General features: G+C 41.9%; 1 protein-coding gene across 1 annotated transcript in view; it reads left to right on the forward strand.

Annotated features, from left to right (window-relative positions):
* The window catches only part of LOC144695787 (sorting nexin-24-like), a 227,139-nt gene that overhangs the window by 89,952 nt on the left and 116,534 nt on the right, over nt 1-20,653 (forward strand). The window contains exon 2 of the mRNA XM_078566774.1: nt 17,007-17,090. Coding sequence (XP_078422900.1) covers nt 17,007-17,090 — 84 coding nt within the window. The remainder of the gene's footprint in view (nt 1-17,006; nt 17,091-20,653) is intronic.

The following is a 20,653-nucleotide window of genomic DNA, read 5'->3' on the forward strand; positions in this document are numbered from 1 at the left end:
CATCCTTCTGTCATCACCCTCTGCCTCCTACAACTAAGCCAATTTCGAATCCACCTTATCAAATTACCCTGTATCCCATGTGCCTTTGCTTTCTTTATAAGTCTCCCATGTGGGACCTTGTCATAGGCTTTGCTGAAATCCATATAAACTACATCAACTGCACTGCCCTCATGTACACACCTGGTCACCTCCTCAAAAAATTCAATCAAATTTGTTAGGTATTGCTGAACAATCCTGAGCGTGCCAAGAAATACACTAGCAACCAACATAAGATTCAGTCAGGCTCGCAAAGTAGCTCATTTACGCTTGTTAGAAGCCACATATGGAGGAGCCAATATGGAGGAACCTGTTGTCTTCAGGCAAAAGGAATATGTGCAGACGTTCACCATTTTTGAATCAACAAAAAGCTTGGGGGACAATATCTTCCTGGCAATGTCACACCCAATCAGATCTGATTTGCCAACTAATCCGCAATCAGCACACCTTTTCTCATGCAGTATATGTTTTTGTTCCCTTTGAAATTTGGCATTCTTGCATCTGTCCTGATGATTCAAGACAAAAGCTTCAACAGCATGTCTCTTTATTTTCAGCCATATATTACTATTTGTGGGAGCTTGCTGTGTGTAAAATGGCAATAGTGACTATGCTTCAAAAGTACTGCAAAGCACTTTGGAATGTCCTCAGGTTCTGAAACGCATTGTATAAATAAGTCTTCAGGGCAGCTGAAAAACTATAAAATCTCCACCACTTGCTTTCTGAAATTAAGGCCCCTGGAACTTTTTACTGAGGCAATGCTCTTGTTGCCCACAAGAAAAGAGGACCTCCAAATCATCAAGAGCCATTTCTCAGAACCTCGTAAGAAATTTGGCCTCCCTATCAATTAGAGGAAGATGAATGTTAAATACCAGCCTCGCCCAGAAAACTTTGTGCCACCCAGCATTGAAATTGAAGGGCACACCTACCTAGGAAACACCAGGTCACTGATAGACTTCTGGATGGTGAAATGTGCCACAAATTGTTTACTGGACAGTTGTACATTTTGAAAGGCTTGGTGTGAAGTAATGAGGTAAAAGAGACATTAAGCAAACAACAAAACTTAGGCTGGAATTTTCCAGGCCCCCCTGTGCTGGGTTTCCCCGTGGTGGGGCCGGCAAGCCATTCAAATCTCTGTTCACAACAGCAGGACCGGAAGGTCCTGCTGATGTGAGGGGCTGGAAAATTCTGGCCTTAAGCTCCACAAGGCAATATTTGTAACATCCTTACTGTACGTGTGCAATAGCTGACACTTAGAGTCAGCACATCAGAAAGCCCAAATACTTTAGGTTGCCTCAGGAAGATCTTGAACTTTCAGAAGTAATGCAGGATTCACTGAGACCCTCAGAAATGCACAAATGCCAGACATGGAGGCAATAGTAGTCAATATACAGCTAAGATTGGCTGTTAAACTATTTCAAATGCCTGATGCTAGACTACTCAAAAAGCTATTATACAGTGAGCTCAAGCTTGTTAAGAACTCCCATGATCGTCGATTCAAAAGATATGAAGATTGCCTAAAGACTAATATTTTTTTTTTAAAAATGCACCATTTCAACAGCCACATGGGAGTATGGTGCTTGTGATATGAAAATGTGGCAAAAGATGGTGCACACTGGCCTGATAAAACTTGGAAGCAAGTTCTACTCAGCTAGCTGAAGAAAAGAGTGCCTAAAGGAAATCATGGAAAGATCAACCCTTGCTTCAGTCTGCTATCGTTCTATGTAGGAAAACCAATCTTCGCACACACTGGACTTTATAGTCGTATGAGAACCTATAACCTGTATTATCGACAATAAAAATAATCATTGAAATTCACTAGACAAACCATCATGAGGACATCTAAATCCCAAAAGTTTAAAGGGTTATCACTGTAACGGAATCCACTGGAAAATGTCAGGGACCCAATTGCATTAGGTGTCTGCTGCTTCCTGTAAGGGGTAGGATATTCTGTTCCTTACCACAAAAGCATTGTTAGAGGGAAATGCAGCCAGGGCCAGGGTTTCCCTGTGCTGGGATTTCCTGCTTGCTGGCTGATCCAAGAATGTAAAACATCAAATAGGAGAAGTGTATATAGGAAAAGCATTAGAAATGCCTTGCCTCACAAGATGCAAGTTCCATTGAATTCTATTTATGAACTCAAAGAAATGGCTACATCAAGAAAGAAACCCATGTCATAAATCCCAGCTTGGAACTCAGTGAATGAACTGAAACTTGCATCATCCTAATGTATCCATTCATCCTGAAGACCTATTCAGAGTTGAACCTAGCTGCTGCTTCCAATAGTCCAGTTGCTTGTTTGACTTGAAGGGATGTAATAACCTTTCCATACTTTTTGCGACATTATCTTTAAACTTTTCTTGTTGGATAAATTGAGCAGAAATCCAAATTGTTCTGCATTAATAGTAAAGTGTGCTTTGTATTTCTAATTTTCGCAATTGCTCTTTAAGAGTGTCTACTTTTATCTACTGTCCAAAGGAAGCTGCAATTTAACAATTGCCAGCCACTCGTTATAGGGTCTGTAATGTGAATCATCCCAAGGTGCTTCACAGGGAGGAGCAGGAATGGAGGGAGAATTGAAAAATGTGGCTGGTTTGTGAGGATGCTTTTGAAACTGTGAAGTATGTGAAAGCAGAGGGTTTTATGAAGAATGCCCTGATGAAGGGGTTTGATGGTTTTCAATAAAACTGGATGTTTGCTTTCTCCCATTAGCTCTTCCCCATCACTAATATATAATGAAGGTGAAAAAGGAAAAGACTACGGCATCAGTTACAGAAGTTGTTGCAACATTAAATGGTAAAGGTTAATATTCTTTGTTTCAATCTTAGCAGTATGTGCTCAGGAAGATGTGTAGCACACGTTCATGTATGCTGCACTGTTCTTTAGATTTTTTTCTGCAGGTATAGTTTGGAATTGCTTGCCTTCTGCAATGAGCTCCATGGGGGTGTCTACTTTTAACCAAAAAAGTACACTTGTATAGCACTATGGAGCATTCCTTTGCTTTTTGCACTTGATCAAGAGATTGGGACTTCCTGTTCAGACTCTGTTTTCTACACACGTTTAACATCTTTGTCACTGTCACGTGTCTCACCTGTGTCTAGGCTGTTAGTTATTGAATCAAGGAACCCTCAGCTCATGCAACCCCTCTTGTTACACTGGCATCACTCACAAAATGTAGGAACACAACAAGCATATGGCTTTCTAACACTGCTTCAGGAAGAAGTATCAGCTGAAGTTTGCAAAAGTCAAAAAAATCATCAGCCTCCACATTGAAAGGATCATCTTCTGCCACCTCCAGCATGACGCCACCACTAAACACATCTTCCCCTCTCCTCCCCTGTCAACACGCTGAAGGGACTGTTCCTCCACGATACTGGTCCACTCCTCAATCAATTCAACACCTTGCCCTCTTACTACGGCACCTTCTCATGCAATCACAGGAGATGTAACACCTGCCCTTTTACCTCCTCTCCTCACTGCCCAAGGCCCCAAACACTCATTCCAGGTGCAGCAGCAATTTAACTCTTTTGAGTACAATCACAGTTCTTGGTTTCCGGGAGTGGGACATGAACCCACAACCCTCTGATTCAAAGGCGAGGGTGCTATGAACTGAGCCAAAGCTGACACCTCAGCAGCAGCAATTTACTTGTACTACTTTCAATTTAGTATTAATTGCTCACTATGTCTCTCCTCTATACTGGGGAGCTCAAACACAGATTAGGTGAACGCTTTGCGGAACACCTACACTCAGTCTACAAGCGTGACCCTGAGCTTCCAGTTGCTTGCCATTTTAATTCACCGCCTCGCTCTCACACTCACATTTCCATCCTCGGCCTGCTGCAGTGTTTCAGTGAAACTCGACACACACTCGAGGAACAACACCTCGTCTTTTGATTAGGTACTTTATAACCTTCTAGACTCGCATTGAATTCAACAATTGCAGACCATGAACTCTGTTACCCATTTTGATTTTTTTTTGCCATATGTTGGTTTGCTTCTTTATTTTCATGTTTTTACTTTCGGACAGAGCTGTTCATTATTCTTCCGTTCACACTCACTCTGCACAAATGCTTTGTTTCTTTACTACATCAATTAGCATTCCATTTGCCCTTTGTTTCATGACATTTTTTGTCTTTTAATCTCTTCTGCCCTCTACCCTATCCCTTGCCTTTTGTTGTTCCTCCCCCTCTCCACTTTCAATGGCATTAAACCCATCACATTTCTCCTTTCCTTCAGTTCTGAAGAAGATTCATTCATCCTGAAGCGTTAACTCTGGGTGGAATCATCCCAGATTTGCACTAAGTGCGGTAGTGAACGGATAGAATGACATTTTACCCATCAGCCACAAGGGCGGGTTTTCACATCGTATCATCCCAAACCTGCCACTTCAGTTATGCATTCCCAGGAAACACGTGTTTCCATGGCGGGCAGGCTCTCATTCCTCCATCATGCCATCACCTCGCTGCTTCATCAGGCCAGGTGCCATATTTAAAGTCCAGGCACGCGCACACATCACAGTGCTTCTAGCCCAGGACCGCAGGGAAGATGTCCACAAAAGGCAAAAAGACTGCAGCCACCAGGTATAGTGACATGTCATTGGGACTCCTTTTGGATGCCGTGGAGGCCTGCCGTGATGTCCTCTACTTCACTCAGCTCTGGCCACAGGATGGGCAGTGGTGTGACCAACCAGGCTTGGGAGGTGGTGGCAGTGGTGATCAGTGCCAGTGCTGCACAGAAGAGGTTGACGATCCAATGCGGATAGAGGATGAATAATCTCATCCATGCAATCTCCTTTTCCAGTACAGCCCTCACCCTGCAGCCTCTTCCCTTGCCTGAGGCCACTTCTCCCCCTTCGCCAAGCAAGCCCTAGCCCTGCAGCCATTGAAAAGCCACCCACATCTGGCTGACCTGGTAGGTAGAGACCTGCCGTGAGCCCCCCTACAAGTGATGTGGTACTGTCTGTGAAGTCTGGCGCTGATGACTGCGAATGCTGACTGAAGCAAGGTAGGCAAACAAACCTCAAAGTCCCAAGCTAAGTGCAGCTCGCCAGGTGCATGTTACTTATGTGATGTGTGAAACACGTTGGCATGTTTTCCCGCCGACGTGCGTGGAAGATCCAGTGGGGGGAGGTGGGACACGATTCTGGCGGGCTGGCCTAATAATGATATGCAGATCAATAAGGTTCCCGACGTTCGATGGCAGGAAATGCAGCCTGCCATTGACGGGCTGAGTGGATGATCGCAAACTGCTTTCACGCCATTGTGAAACCGATTATGCCATATTGTCCGCTTATGCCACCGAACACACCCGACTTCAGCGGGCACGGAAAATACTGGCCTCTGTTTCTCTCTCCACAGGTTCTGCCAGACCTGCTAAGTATTTCCAGCACTTTCTGTTTTTATTTAAGATTTTCAGCATTCAGAGTATTTTGCGTTTATCAAAAAACCTTAAAATTAGCTTTACAGTTTCCATATCATTTGAATTTAAGAAGTGTATGATTTTTGTCCGAATTTTTTCTTTGCTGCTTATGGAAATTTGGCAATTGTAACCTGCAGCTTGTGTATAAGTCCATGCAGTGCTGATTAAACTCCGTAGGGAATTTGTGGCATCTTATTTGAGGGTTGTTGAAAATAACTAGGGGCAGAATCTTGTTGAGGTGTTGTGGGTCTCCCAGCCGCTGGAGAACTGGCTGAGAAACCTGCGTTGCCCCCTTTTTGGATTGTGGTCCGACGGGCCTTCCCAATCAGGCGGTGGCGAAGCCAGCGGTTGGCCTTTGCTGGAATCAAGATCCCAAGGGTGGAAGTCTCGCCACTCCGAGGCTGGCAGCTCTTGTGCTCAGCTGCACCACAGGGGAGGCCATGGCTGTTGCTAGCAGGACAGGCACTGGAGTCCCATGATCACGGTGCGACCCAGGCCACAATAAGTAATGTAGGGGCTGGTTTTGTGGGATGAGGGTCATGGGGAGCAAAGGTCTACAGCAAGGGCAGGGGTTGGCTCTCAGCAGCCATCACCTCCTGATGTAGAATCTCTCGACTGAGTGCCTTTGATCATACACCACTTTTGGACAAAAAAAGTGCCTGGTCTACTTCAAATTACAGTTGGTGGCTGTACTTTTTGCTGCTTCACTCCCTAACCTCTACATCTTTCTTTCACCCTTTTAAGACACTTCTTAAATCCTACCCCTCATCTGCCCTAATATCTTCTTATGTGGCTTGGTGTCAAATTTTGTTTGATAATATTCCTCTGAAGCTCTTTGGGATGTTTTACTACATTAAAGGAAGTATATAAATCAGTTGTTGTTGAACAATGTTAATAAATCAGCCAACTGGAACCTGTGCAGAATTTGCTTCCAATACTAACCACCCCCATCTATACCGAGATACTCTAGCAGCAGCTTAGATTTTATCTAGTTCAGTCACATTGAAGATTGGGAATAACAACTTAAGCAAGAGAGAATGTGAAGTTGGCTATTGTCAATTGATTACCATCTCCATTTTAGGATTATAAAAATAAAGATAGTAATTTGCTGTGTTTTTGCCTAAAAATGTGATTTTAATACAAGTCCATGTAGTGGGGTTCTGTAGATACATTGATAAAAGATATACTGTTGTGCAATGAAGGTACAACCCACTACCTATCTACATACAAGCAGAATCTAAGATTCCTTAACCTTTCCCAAAGTCATGCATGAAATGTCAGCTGAAGGCCCTCAGGTATAAGTTAGAGACCAAAATGTACAGCAAGATGGTATGAATCACTGTCGCTCTAAAATGTAGAATCAGCAGTTCCAAACCCCTTCTACCTGGACATGTAAAAGGGAAAAAATCTGTTCCAAGAGGTTTAGTATTGATTTTTTTTTTACGAACAAAGAGACTTTCTCTGGTTACATGATACATCATAATCAGGTAATTTGTACTAGCGCTTCAACAGCTGAAGAACATTACACCAAAAAAATTGTCGACTTGCAAAAAAGTGCAGAATACTTCAGATATTGAGATTTTAACAAACAAAAAACCTCTTTGAAAAGATCAAATGTTAGCTATTTTTATTTTGCAATATGTTTACAGTATTCTAATCATTCATTGTTGACCTCTTGCATCCCACTACCCCTCCTAAAGTTATAAGGTTATGATTAGAAGCAATGTGCTCCCTAAAGTGAATTGGCCTTACTGTACTGTGTTTGCTTTAAAGAAAATTTACACTTCCCAATCAAAATCAATAGGATCTTGGCCCAACGTGCTACAAAGATCCTAAATAGTGCCAAGAAAAGCCAATTAAATAGAAAGACTGCCTCCATGAGATAGTAAAACAAATCTAAAACACATCATAACAGGAAGATATTGTCTAACTAAAGCGATATTCACACAGAAAATGGACCCTCCAGTCTTTCAGTCCTTAAGTAAAATATAATTCTCTCCCATGGATCAATCTGATCCCCCCCATCCACATGAAATTAAAGTTATCGAGTCAGAGTTATTTACAGCATACAAAAAGGCCATTCAGCCCATCGAGTGAGTCCGTGCCGGCTCCCACGGTCCAATCCAGTTGCTCCCACTGCCCTGCACGGTCACTGTAGCCCTCCAAGTTTATTTCCTTCAAGTGCCTATCCAGTTTCTTTTGGAAATCATTGATTATTTCCACATCCAATACTCTCGTGGGCAGTGAGTTCCAATTAATTCCGATAATTTATTTTCCCCCCCCCCGCAATGGTCAGTTTGTGTTAAAGGGCATTAAACTGTGTGCAACAGCATGTCTGTCTCCATTGCATTATCCACAATGAGACAGACAATTCAAAACGATGGACTTTACAGCAGAATCAAAGGGAAATAGTTAAAGTAAATTAAAAGCAAATATGATTCCAAGAATTGAAATGTAAAACACTTACAAATGTTACTTGTAACTGCACATAGCAATGAGTTGCATATTAATTTCTTTGTGCAACAAAAAACTAGGGAATTAGAAATGTCAGCCTCTTGACTGAGCTCAGGTGTCGATAGCCCAAGCTGTGTGGAGGCTGGCCAAGGGAGGCAGGGTAAGCAGCTGCTCTTACCTTAGAAATTTTTGCAGTAAGGAGGCCCAACCTAAAGACCATAAAGGGACTCTATTTTTAAATTCTTCCATTAACATCATCTCTCTAAAGTTTTCAAAATTTGTCTCAATCTTCATAGCCCTACACCACTTTCCCCAGCAAATTCCATAAAAGTCTGATTCTGTTTTCTCAAGTTTCTAAACTTTTGTCTGTAAGCTTCTAGCCCTAAGTCATGTGCTTTGAGAGCAGCAATCTTTGCTGTATCGTAGTCAGTAGATTGTATATCTGAAAGTGACGGGTATATGTCTAACACTTTTCCCACAAACACGCTTTGCAACAAGACTGTTCAGCTTTCCTTCAGCCATCATAACTTTGTAGCAATTTTCTCAAATCTCACAAGATATATTTCAACTCCTTCCTCACTGAATTGGGGCATTAGGCTAATGTTACTTGACAAATCAAAACCAGGAGTTAAACATGACTTGTCATCAAGTTTCCTTGCTACTCCCTGTCTGCATAATATAAGCTTTTCTCTGCTGAGTTCCAATTTCCTTTCTAATTTGTCTCATTTTGTTTCTCTTTGGGGCGCGAGGGTTTTCTGACCTTTTGCTCTTTGAAATTCGAGTTCAAGTTTTTGCATTTCCTTTTTTTAAAATCCATTTCACTTTCTTTCTCTGTTTTTTCTTTTCTCTCTCTTTGGAATTCAAGTTTTCTCATTTCATTTTCCAATTTTTTAGTTGCTTAATTTGCCACTGAATCCTAGTTAACTCAACCCTCGTCTTATCTGGATTACTCTCTTCTTCCTCAAGATCCAGGTGTTGTGTCAATACTGCAATAATTTCATGCCCACATGTCCTTGGGCTGCCACAATGTTCCAGTGAAGCCCAACACAAACTGGTTGAACAGCACCTCCGGTTGGGCAGTTCACAGCCCTCCGGATTTAACATTGAGTTCAACAACTTCAGACCATGAACTCTCTCCTCTATCTTCACCCCTTTTTAAAATCCCTTTTTCTAAATTTATTTTTATTTATTATTTACTTATTTTCATTTTTATTCACTTATTCATTGTTTTATCCCATCTTAATCCCCCTTTTTATCCCTTTTTTAAAATCCTTTTTCCCCAACCACCACCCCTCCCCCCACCCCCAAAAGGGCCATCTGTTACTTGTTCTTTCATTGAGTGCTGACCCTTGTTCTAGTATTAACATAGTCTGCTTTCTTATCGTTATGCCATTATCAGCACCTTCTTTAATCTTCACCACTACCATTAACACCCCTTTGTTTTGTGTCCATGACGTCTTTGTCAATCTCTCCTTAGTCCCCACCTATCGCTGACCTTCTATCCTGCTTTACCTGCTCCAACTTCCTTAAATGGTATAAAGCCCATCATATTTCTACTTCTCTTTAGCTCTGAAGAAGAGTCATATGAACTTGAAATGTTAACTCTGTTTCTGTCTCCACAGATACTGTCAGACCTGCTGAGCTTTTCCAGCATTTTCTGTTTTTATTTCATATTTCCAGCATCTGCAGTATTTTGCTTTTACCTCAGCGATTTCTGCCTTTTTAGCAGCTACTTTTAAATCTATTTTCATTTTCTCTGCTATCACCTTCTAATTAACTTTTGTTAACTACCACAAGACATTCATGGACAGGTCCTCCCTTTCAAGGAACACTTCAGCAATAGACATAGCCATGTTAACTTTTATGAATACAGCAGAAGTAACAGTGAAATCTTCATTTAAACTCTGGCATTGTATTCTATCGGAGCCTCTAGATTTGTATCCCAGACAAGCCCCCAATTTTGTTACAAACCCCTAGTCTCAACTTGGGCCCCCGCCTGCCCCCATGGTAACCAAGCTATCCAGGCTTGTCGTCGAGCAGAATTCAATGCAGATCATAAGACTCTCTTCCTCTCTCCATTTCACCTTGAATTAAAGAAACCAGTCCAGAACATAATCATATTTTAAAACCTCGCATTCATAACAGTCAGAAAAAAGGCAACATGAGAGAGCAAGCTGCTTAGGTGAATTGGTGGAGTGGAATTGTAAAGCAAAGATTTTGAATTCAAAACAGGGTTACCAGGAGGAATCTTGGAAGCCTAGCAAAGACAGAATGGGTAAGCAGAGCTGGATATTGATGGAGTCATGGAGAAGTTGGGGTTCATGACGCATGGAGAGGTGGAACCTGGAGGTAGCTTACTGGTAACAAAAGCTGTGGTGGGGTGAGTTGAAGGCTGAGGTAACTGATGTTTCAGATATATAAGTAAGCTATCTTCAGTACTGGCTTCCTTCGCCTATTCATCATCGGAGATACGCAGACTGCAGTAAACTCTGAGTCAAATCACAGGAGAATAGGCTTGAAATCCAGGTTAAGCAGAGCTTCATGATAGCCACGGAGGCCCAATTTGCCATATGAACGTGTCTCTATGTAATTTGATGTTGCCTACAAATGTGGCCTATTTGAAATGCTACATATCGAGCCCTTGCTGCAATGCATTAAACACCACCCTAATGCGCTGGTGTGTGTGTGAAAAGAGTAAAAAAAATCTTTATTCCATTTGTTCAGTGAAAGTGTAATTGTTTATTGTGCTTCTTATTTTATTGTGAGATCTAGCTATGCATCACAGCTTATAAGCTCAGCACATTTCCGGCACTGTGATGGGGATGCATCTCAAATGGTTCCATGTGTTGAGTTTGAAATGAGCTGAGATTTAGCACCAGAAGAAGTTCATGAACTTTTTCTGCTTGGTATGCTGTTTTTGGACATGCACTATACAATCCGCCATGTCGTCAATGCAGTCAGACATGTCTGTGGTGTTTTTGTGCTGCAGTGCTAAGTCCTGGAGCACCTCTAAGGCCTTTGCAGCGTCGGCCTAGGAAATGGATGGGCAAGCAGGCGGGCGTTCATCAAAATCCTCCAGAGATGGACACCTTCTCTGTTTCTTCGACGTTGGAGTAAGCAGCCATTCTCATCTTCCTTGCTGGAGAGAATGCCTGTTTGTTGAACTGTTCCAAGTTATTCTCCTTGGTTTTCAGAATGGTGGACAAACTCGATGGCGGAATCTCCCACTCTTATGCGATGTCCGCTTCTGCTCCATGCCACGATTTTCCACTTGCCCTATCAACTTCAACTTCTCTCTGATCAACAACACTTTTCACAGGTTTCACCATATGCGCACGTTTTGCACATTGCTTCATAGAGAAATCTCAATGTGAAATGATGACCTGTCCAGCATTTCATATTTGAGCATGCTTGGGCCTGATCTCTCTGCTCTGATTAGTTGGCAAAGTCACATGACCCTGACACAAGAGGCTGGTTTGCTTGTGCCACAAAAGCACCTTTTTGTGAAGATTCTGCATTATTTTTCTTGCCGGCATCGAGCGAAAGATCGGCTGAACTGGATTGACCGCTGCAGAATTCTGGCTAATCATGGGCATTGTTTTATGACTTTTTGCTATTCAGCCAGCGGGAATGGTTAATAACTTTGACACAAGCGAAATTCCATGTCATCCGAGTTTGACTCATCGAGATTTCCCTGTATATTCAAATGGATGGAGATGGAACGAGCAACAACTTGTACTTATATAGTGCCTTAAACGTAATAAAATATCCCAAGGTGCTTCACAGGAGCATTATTAATGCAAAATTTGATTCCAAGCTATGTAAGGGAATATTAGGCAGATGACCAAAAACTTGGACAAACAGGTGGGCTTTAAGGAGCATCTTAAAGGTGGAAAGAGAAGGGAAGAGGGAATTTCGGAGCTTTGGGTTTTGGCAGCTGGAGGTATGGCCATCAATAGTGGAGCAATTTAAATCAGAAATGCTTGAGGCCAGAATTCCACTTGTGTTGCACCTGATTACTATTCCGTAGCAACACGAATGATATTTTCCACTAACAGGATGCCGCTGTCAAGCCAAAGAGACGTTCTGCCTACCGCACAAATGAGTAACATAGCATATGAATTTCACTGCCGATGTGATGCCAGGTATGTAGGCTGTATGTCCTAACAACTGGCAGCTCATATCAAACAGCACGTCCCTTTGGCGGTTCACGATAGGCTGAATACTGACCGTACTCAGCCAGCCGGTGTTTGCAAAACTCAGAACATTGGCCAGAATTTTACACTCTTCGTGCAAGCATTCGCCCAACCTGGAATTGCATATAATTACACGAGAAGATGTCGGCCGTGCGTCCCGATGTCATCGTGCTCGCATGCAACATTATGGTTGGCGAGTGCGCATGGGAGTCAGAAACGCACCCACTGACGATTAAGCGGGCAATTATGCCCATTAAGGAGCCATTTGTCAGAGATTTTACGCAGCCAATCCACTTTTATAGTTGGCAGACGGGCCAGCCAGGCGGCCTTCACGTTTTCACTACAAACTATATCAAGGGTGGAATGAAATGACCAGGGTTAAATAATATATAAGTAAGATGTTTGAGGGATGATCTGCTATGCAATCTGCTGCCAGGTGCTTGCATTTACAGTATTGACACAGTTTGCAGCAGTTTATTGAGCTCATTTTATTTTTAAACTACTGCAGCTCCCTGAGGCAGCTCCACAGCAGCCGTCAGCCTCCAGGGAGTGCAAGCCTACGCCCTCCCTTCTCTCGGCGCCCGCCCTCTTACCGCACCCCCTAGTGGCGCTGAGCCACTCTCAGCACGTGTTTCATGCCGGCTGGCCGTTAATTGGCCAGCCAGCATGGAATTACGCTCGGGGACTGAATGCGGGTGGAAGTGCATTCCGCGTCTGCTCCCGGGCCTGCCTATCGCACGCGCCCGACGAATGTAAGATTCAGGCCATAATGTCTAAAATTAGATATGATTCCATGATTGGGCATCACTTGCTGAAAAATCCTGAGTGTACTTAACAGCTAAACTAACAACCAAGTTAGGATCAAAGCAAAATACTGCGGATGCTGGAAATCTGAAATAATTTAAGATAGTCAGTCAAGCTGATAACATGGCTCATTTACACTTGCTAGAAGCTAAATACATTAATAACGCAGAGACCTGTTCTCTGCAAACAAAAGGAATATATTCAAGCCTTGCTCCTTTTTTAAATTACCTGGCAGCATGAGGAGCTTACAGCTCTCCATTGCTTTCTCCATGGCAATGCCTGTGCCAATCATTGTTGACTTGCCACCCAATCAGCACCCCTTTTTTCTATAGTATAAATTGTTGTGATCGCTTGAAATTTGAGGTTCTTGCATTTGTCCTGATGAATGCAAGACAAAAAGCTTTGGTAACATGTCTCTCTTTTCTGCAATATTCAAATTCTGTACTACCAAGCGACTGATTATCTCTTATTTCAGCAAAGTGCAGTATTACTCAGATGCAGGTCAGAAATTCTCTGAAGCATCAAAAGAGACCTTGCAGGCACGTTCAGAGCAACAAAGGACATTTTTCTTCATACCAATGGAAGGAAGAAACCAAAATGGACATTTACTGGACTTGGAGAGAGGCAGCTGAGATAATCAGCTCCAAGATCTTCCCCAGGACCAGGGTGCATTGACCTCTCAACACCAGCATGGGTGAATATGGATCTTAATTTCTCCATTTCTCAATATCACTAGGTAACAACCCTCCCCATAACCCAAACACTCCTTACAATTCTCCCTCTGCATCATGTGTTTCATCATTGCATGGGCACATGATACTACCCCTTATTCTTAGACCAAGCAGCATATTCTCGTCTGCCTTCCTCCACAGTTGTCATGAGCAACATTCTGTTGTCACATGGTAGCTATTGCAAAATGAGGAACTCCTCAGGTGGTGCTTTTCTCACTTCACGTTCCAGCCCTTTTCATTCCATTCAACATCTCCACCAGAAAATTTACATTTATGTAGCGCCTTTCATGGCCTCAGTATGTCACTAAGTGCTCCACAGCCAGTGAAGTACCCTTGAAGTATAGTGACTGCTGTAGAAAACACGGCAGCCAGTGTACACAAAGTAACCCCACAAACAGCAGTGAAGTGAATAAAGAGATTATCTGGTTTAGGTTGTGGATGATCTGTTCCTAACTGCTTGCTTGCTTTTCTCCCAACATAGACAAACAAAGCAGAAGCCCTACATATATGTTCTCTTTTTCACTAGCAACTCATCAAACCTTACCCTTTGTGTCAGAGAAAATGGTGCACAGCAAATAAGACAGGAGTAGGAATGGGGTAGGAACATTCTACAGCTTGATTCTATTCAAGCTGGCGCAGTAAGCTCTTTACATCAGTGGGCCCTTGAGCTGACCACATTGGACATTGAGGTTGGGGGCTTATCTGGACAGTGCCTTCGTTATTTGTATGTCCCTCAGACAAAGGCACACATGTTTACCCAACTTCATAACATTGAGATGCACTGTGGCCTTTTATCTGCTACAGTGCAGCCTGTCAGTGCCATTCTAACACTTGTCTTTGTAAGATTCTACAAAAGAACAGACCTTGGACAAGGACAATCCTTCTGAGGAGGCATCATCATCCAATCCAACCCTACCAGGCACTAGCAGAGAAATGAATACCAAGTCTAGGTTAGAGGGTGTGTAGAGCGGTCTGCTGATGTTGACTTACCCAGCACAAGTAAGCAGGAGCAGTTAATGGAAGCAGGGGTAGCCCAGGAGATGGCAGGTGACATTGTCTCCCTACTAGTTTGAGGAAGATGGAGATGCGGGCTTCAGGGACCCAGCCATAAAAAGAAATCTGCTTGCTGAAGCAGTTGGACGATGTATTTGATGACCTGCCCAGGAGCTTAAGCTCCATGGCTGAAACTGTGAAGCATTCTGCTTCCAGCCCATGTGGTGTCCATTTGCACAGCAGCAGTAATCTACAGTCTGCCTTGAAATGCTACCAGGCCCCACAACAGGTGTCTGTATTGCCAACCTTCACACCTTTGGTGGAAACCTAAATGTCTGCCATCTTAAGTTTGAACTGCACCTTGGGAAGACTGGCAGACTGAATAGATCGGGGCTTTCAAGGCACCTTTCATCTTCTGCAGTCTGCTTCCCTGCTGATCAGTGGGACTGGTGGATCTGATCTCTGAACAGGATCAAAGGTTATGTCAACCTGTGCCTTTTCTCAGGCGATTATCTGAATATGATAGAATCTGATTGAGCAGATTGTACATGTTCTTATAAAGGAATTTGTATCATGGGTTCCATGATCAAATATTTTACAGAATGCTTGGGATCTTATTGCCAGGAGTACATAGGAATGTCAGCTGACATGGATTCTGGATATTAACTCATTTGTGCCTATTAGAAGGAGCGGTCTAACTATGAAGTAAATTTTTAAAACTTTTAAAAGGATTAAAAATGATAAAAGTATATAAAATGTAATGGTTTGCCCTTCTATTATTTCCAACGCTATTTGCATCTTCATTGTGTCTAATTACATTAAATCGTGGTCTAAATCTTGCATTTCACTGCAATATGAAACTCAAAAGCATGAACTAAAAAACTGGTATTCTCTAAGTTGGCCTTCATTAGATAATAACCAATTGTACAAATGGCATTGATTCACTGCAGAACTTTGTTTTAAAAATTGGGATGCTTTGAATTTCATATTGCAGTGAAATGCTAGATTTAGACCATGATTTAATGTAATTGAACACAATGAAAATGCATATAGTGTTGGAAATAGTAGAAGGGCAAGCCATTATATTTTATATATTTTTATAATTTCTAATCTTTTAAAAAGTTTTTATAATTTTGCATTTACAGTTGCCTTTGAACATTGCATAGATTTGTTTTTCTATTAAAGCTCATTTTTCTATTTCCTGTTCACATTTTATATTCAGTATTTTAATGAAATATAATAGCTTTCATTAATTTATGAAAATATTGCTCCAAAAAGGAAAAAATATTGTCTAGCAATTTTGTGAGAGATAGAAAGCAGATCAGAAAATCCACTTGCTTACGATCTTTACCCGTGTTCTCGAAATGTTACTTGCTGAAAGACAAATGTAAATGAATGTTGGCTCTGAAATTGTCTTTTAAAAAAAATATATATTTGTTTTTACTTGAATAACATATATATACTGATTAGTATGGATGTTCTGTACTGAGTACCTGTGCTTTGTTGGCTGCTTTCTTCTATGTTCTTTATCATCCATTTTCCAGACCAAATCAGTGACCCAAGATTCAGGCAGAGGCACTGTGCAGGATATTAATTAGCACACCCAGAGACTTGCTATCCTGGCCTTTCAACCTTCCAAAGGCCAGTGAAAGCAATAGAACCTGTCATATTTGTCTTGTAATGAAAGTGAACTTTTGCCATGCTTCATCGTGTTACAGCAGACTGAAAATGTCCAGCTGAGATTTTTTAAATGAATATATACGTAGGTTAGAAAGAAATTAACCTGCAGCAGGAATGGTTGCACATCGCTGTGATATTGTAAGATGTGATGGTTTCTGTTGTCAGGTGTACTGTGCCTAGAACCACAAAATTATATAAACTATGCTATGCATTCAGATATTCAGAAAATGCCAGAAATGCACGGCAGAGTCATCATTTGAGAGGAAAAAACTGGATTAACCTTTCAAGCGACAAAATATTAACTCACTATTCACTTTCAGATGTTCATTAACTTGTTGTGCACTTGCAATATCTTTTATTTGCGGTCAGTTAATTGGTTTTATTCCAAGCTGCTTTAGTAAAGTTAATGGATTATATTCAATAATTCATTCATGTGCAGAAGATGGAAAGGTTTAATAACATAAATAACCCAGAAGCATAATTGCTGTTGAATCAGTTTGTTGAACAAACTTATCAGCTGAGCTTTTATCAGAGTCATCATAAATCAATGCTACATTTAGGTGTCTCTAGAGTCCTTTGGCTTTTTTTGTTGTGCAGATTGTGTCATTAAAGTAGGAGCAGTATTGTGGCCATGTACATAAGGTGCACTGAAACGTATTGCTTTTTTTAAAAAAAAAGTAATATTTTGTTTTTGCAGGTATTTAAAATTGAAGTACTTATGAGTGGAAGGAAGCACTTTGTGGAGAAACGGTACAGTGAATTTCATGCACTCCACAAAAAGGTAACTCCTTTCATTTCTTCTCGCCAATCACCAGTGCCCCCGCCACCCCCCCACCTCTGCCCCACTCCTTCCCCAATATGTACCCACTGTAGGGCTCTGCTACAGGGCCACAGAGCAAGTGGAAATGTTAATCATTAGTTGAAGTGGCATCCTTAGAGTATTTATCTAGTAAGCAGCTAGGCCCTACTGGAAATCTGAATTGTCTTGAATTTGTCTCCATTCATCTGAAGAGTTCATTACTCACCTGGCAATGCTGTCATGGAGGGAGGCAGCTGTGATGATGACTCCTTGACTGCTGTTGATGGAAGGATTCCTCAAAGAAATATTGTTCACAAATGTTGTTTTCTGAGCTGATGCTGAGTACAACATTTGTAACACTTTGGTTGGCTGCAGACTCAATTAATCACTGTATATTGTAGCCATTTGTACAGTAAGCTGCATGTAGCCATATTTTTGAAAACCTGTTATCTCGGCTATCTTGTTAAGGCTGTCAGATTTACCCTTTTCACAGCATGGATGGGAACTCCCACTGCTGAAAGTACTTCCACACTGTTTTTGTCAGTTGGTATGATCAGAGTTGGTTTAAGTTTATTGCTAGAGGGTTTGTATGCCTTATTCCCAGCCCCCCACTCCCCTGCCCCTCCAACCCGACTCATGATAAACATGGTTGGAACATTGTTCCGATTTCAGTTATCCAGGTATAACCTTTGGGTCAGATATGTCACAAGCCGCTTGCAGGGTAGTGTTTTAACAATGTGTCTGGACAAAATCTCTGCAGAACATCCCTTACTGCATGCATCTTGGTGAATTGTTTTGCTTCCTACATCGTCAAAGCTTTTGGGTTTGATTTTCAATGCGGGTCAGGGAACCCGACGCCTAGATAATTTCTGGGTTCATCCCGCGCTGCATCTGCATTGCTCACAGGACACAATCTTCAAATGTGTTTGCCTTAATTAGGCCAGTGGTGAGCTTGCCATCCAATTATTGGTGCCAAGCGTTAGCAGGAGGAGGGAGCTGCCTTCACACCTTGAATGGAAAAGGCAAACAGTAGCCATGATGGGCCCTGCTGCTTTTCAGAAGAGATAAGGCAGCACGTTGGAGGGCCAGCAGCCTCACAGCACATAAAAGTGACCAAGTGGAAGGTACTGCGTCCTATCCCCTGGTGCCAAAATGTTCTCATCATGAAAATACATCACTTAATTGTTCCCCGCATTGAACCTGACAGATGTGCACTAACGTGCACCAGACTGTTTGGATTTAATGATGTATAAATTGAAAATTACCTTTTGGCTCTCCATGACCTATTATGATGCTTCTCAAGGAGTTTGAGAGGCCGTTAATTGGAGGTGAGCAGGTTCAGAGGCAAGCAGGTTCCTGAGAATCCTCCCAACCCCCAACCAGCCCTCAACATCGGGTGGTGCTGGAATTTTCAAAGTGGCAAGATACTGCCATGCCATCCAGGAGTGCGATTTTCAAAGCGCCCCTGTTCCTGTTCTCACCCTCACAGGGCAATTGAAATGCTGCCCTTTGTATCTTGAGATTCACGGTTTGTGCCAAATTATGATTAATTTTGTTGTGTGAACCTTTTTCAAGCAAGAACCACTCAAATTCTGTTAGGACCCCTGTAGCTGGCAGAGAAAATGCAATTTTGTTTCCACTTGTCTGGGCTGGACTTGAACCCAGGTTCCAGAGGTGAAAGGTGTGCACTATTCAGTCCTCAATTGACTATATATCTTTTTGTTTTGGGGGACAGTTTCACTTTATTGACTTCTCTAGGCTATATGCTTTTAAAATAATTGTTGATTGAAATTGGCAAAATGATGTGTTAACAAAAATGTGCATCTGAAATTAAAATATCATGATTGGATGAGAAAGCTGTTTTTTTATTTATGTGTATTAGATTCACGTGTTTGTGTTAATTTTCAGCATTGGACTTTTAATTAAACAATTTAATTAAAACAGAATGCAGAATCTTGTGTATTTGTGTTGAACACAATTTTTTAAATGAGGAAAATTTGAAATCTAGTCCCTGAAAAGTAGGATCTCAAAGGTAGTAATCTCAGGATTACTACCAGTACCAGGTGCTAGTGAGTGTAGAAATAACAGGATATATCAGATGAATACGTGGCTGAAGAAATGGTGTAGGGGGGAGGGATTCAGATTCCTGGGACACTGAGGCCAGTTCTGGGGAAGGTGAGACTAGTACAAACAGGATGGGTTGCATCTGAGCAGGACCGGGATCAATGTCCCCGGGGAGCGATTGGGGTGGGGCGGGGGGGTGGGGGGGGTGGAGGGTGGTGTTTGCTAGTACGGTTGGGGAGACTTTAAAATAGAATGGCAGCGGGATGGGAACCTGAGCAAGGAGACAGAGGGGGAAAGTAGGATAGAAACAAAAGACAGAAAAGTAAGAAGCAAAAGTGGAAGGCAGAAAAAACAAGGGTGAAAAACAAATGGGGTCATAGTGTAAAATAAAGTTAGGATGACTAACAAGGTGAAAAAGGCAAGTCTAAAGGCATTGTACCTTAATGCGCAGAAGTTTCGCAATAAGGTAAATGAATTAACAGTGCAAATAGATATAAACGGTTATGATATAGTTGCAATTACAGAGACATGGCTGCAAGGTAACCAAGGATGGGAACTGAATATCCAGGGGTATTGAATATTTAGGAAGGACAGACAAATAGGGAAAGGAGGTGGGATAGCACTGTTAGTCAAGGAGGAAATCAATGCAATAGTGAGGAAGGATAAACACCAAGGGGCAGAAAACTTTGGTGGGGGTTATCTATTGGTCCCCAAACAGTAATGGAGATGTAAGGGAAGACATTAAGCAGGAAATTAGAGACACATGCAATAAGGGTACAACTGTAATCATGGGTGACTTTAATCTACATATAGATTTGACAAACCAAACTAGCATTAATACTTTGGAGGAGGATCTCCTGGAGTGTGTACGTGATGACTTTTTAGACCTATACGTTGAGGAACCAACTAGAAAGCAGGCTATCCTAGACTGGGCACTGTGCAATGAGAAAGGATTAACTAACGATCTTGTGCGGAATCTCTTGGGGAAGAGCAACCATAAAATGATAGAATTGTTCATTAGAATGGAGAGTGAAGAAGTTGAATCAAAAACTAGGGTTCTGAACCTAAATAAAGGGAACTACGAGGGTATGAGGCACGAGTTGGCAATGATGGATTGGGGAACCTTACCAAAAGGGTTGACAGTGGATAGGCAATGGCTAATATTTAAGGAATGTATGCATGAATTACAACAATTATTTATTCCTGTCTGGCATAAAAGTAAAACAGGAAAGGTGGCTCAACCATGGCTTGCAAAAGAAATTACGGATCATATTAGATCCAAAGAGGAGACATATAAAATTTCCAGAAAAAGTAGTAAGCCTGAGGATTGGGAGCAGTTTAGAATTCAGAATAAGTGGACAAAATGATTGATCATAAAGGGGAAAATGGAGTATGAGATTAATCTTGCAGGGAACATAAAAACTGACTATAAAAGCTTCTATAAATATGTGAAGAGAAAAAGATTGGTGAAGACAAGTGTA

Source organism: Cetorhinus maximus, chromosome 2 (assembly GCF_964194155.1).
Source record: "Cetorhinus maximus chromosome 2, sCetMax3.hap1.1, whole genome shotgun sequence".
NCBI classification, from domain to species: domain Eukaryota; kingdom Metazoa; phylum Chordata; class Chondrichthyes; order Lamniformes; family Cetorhinidae; genus Cetorhinus; species Cetorhinus maximus.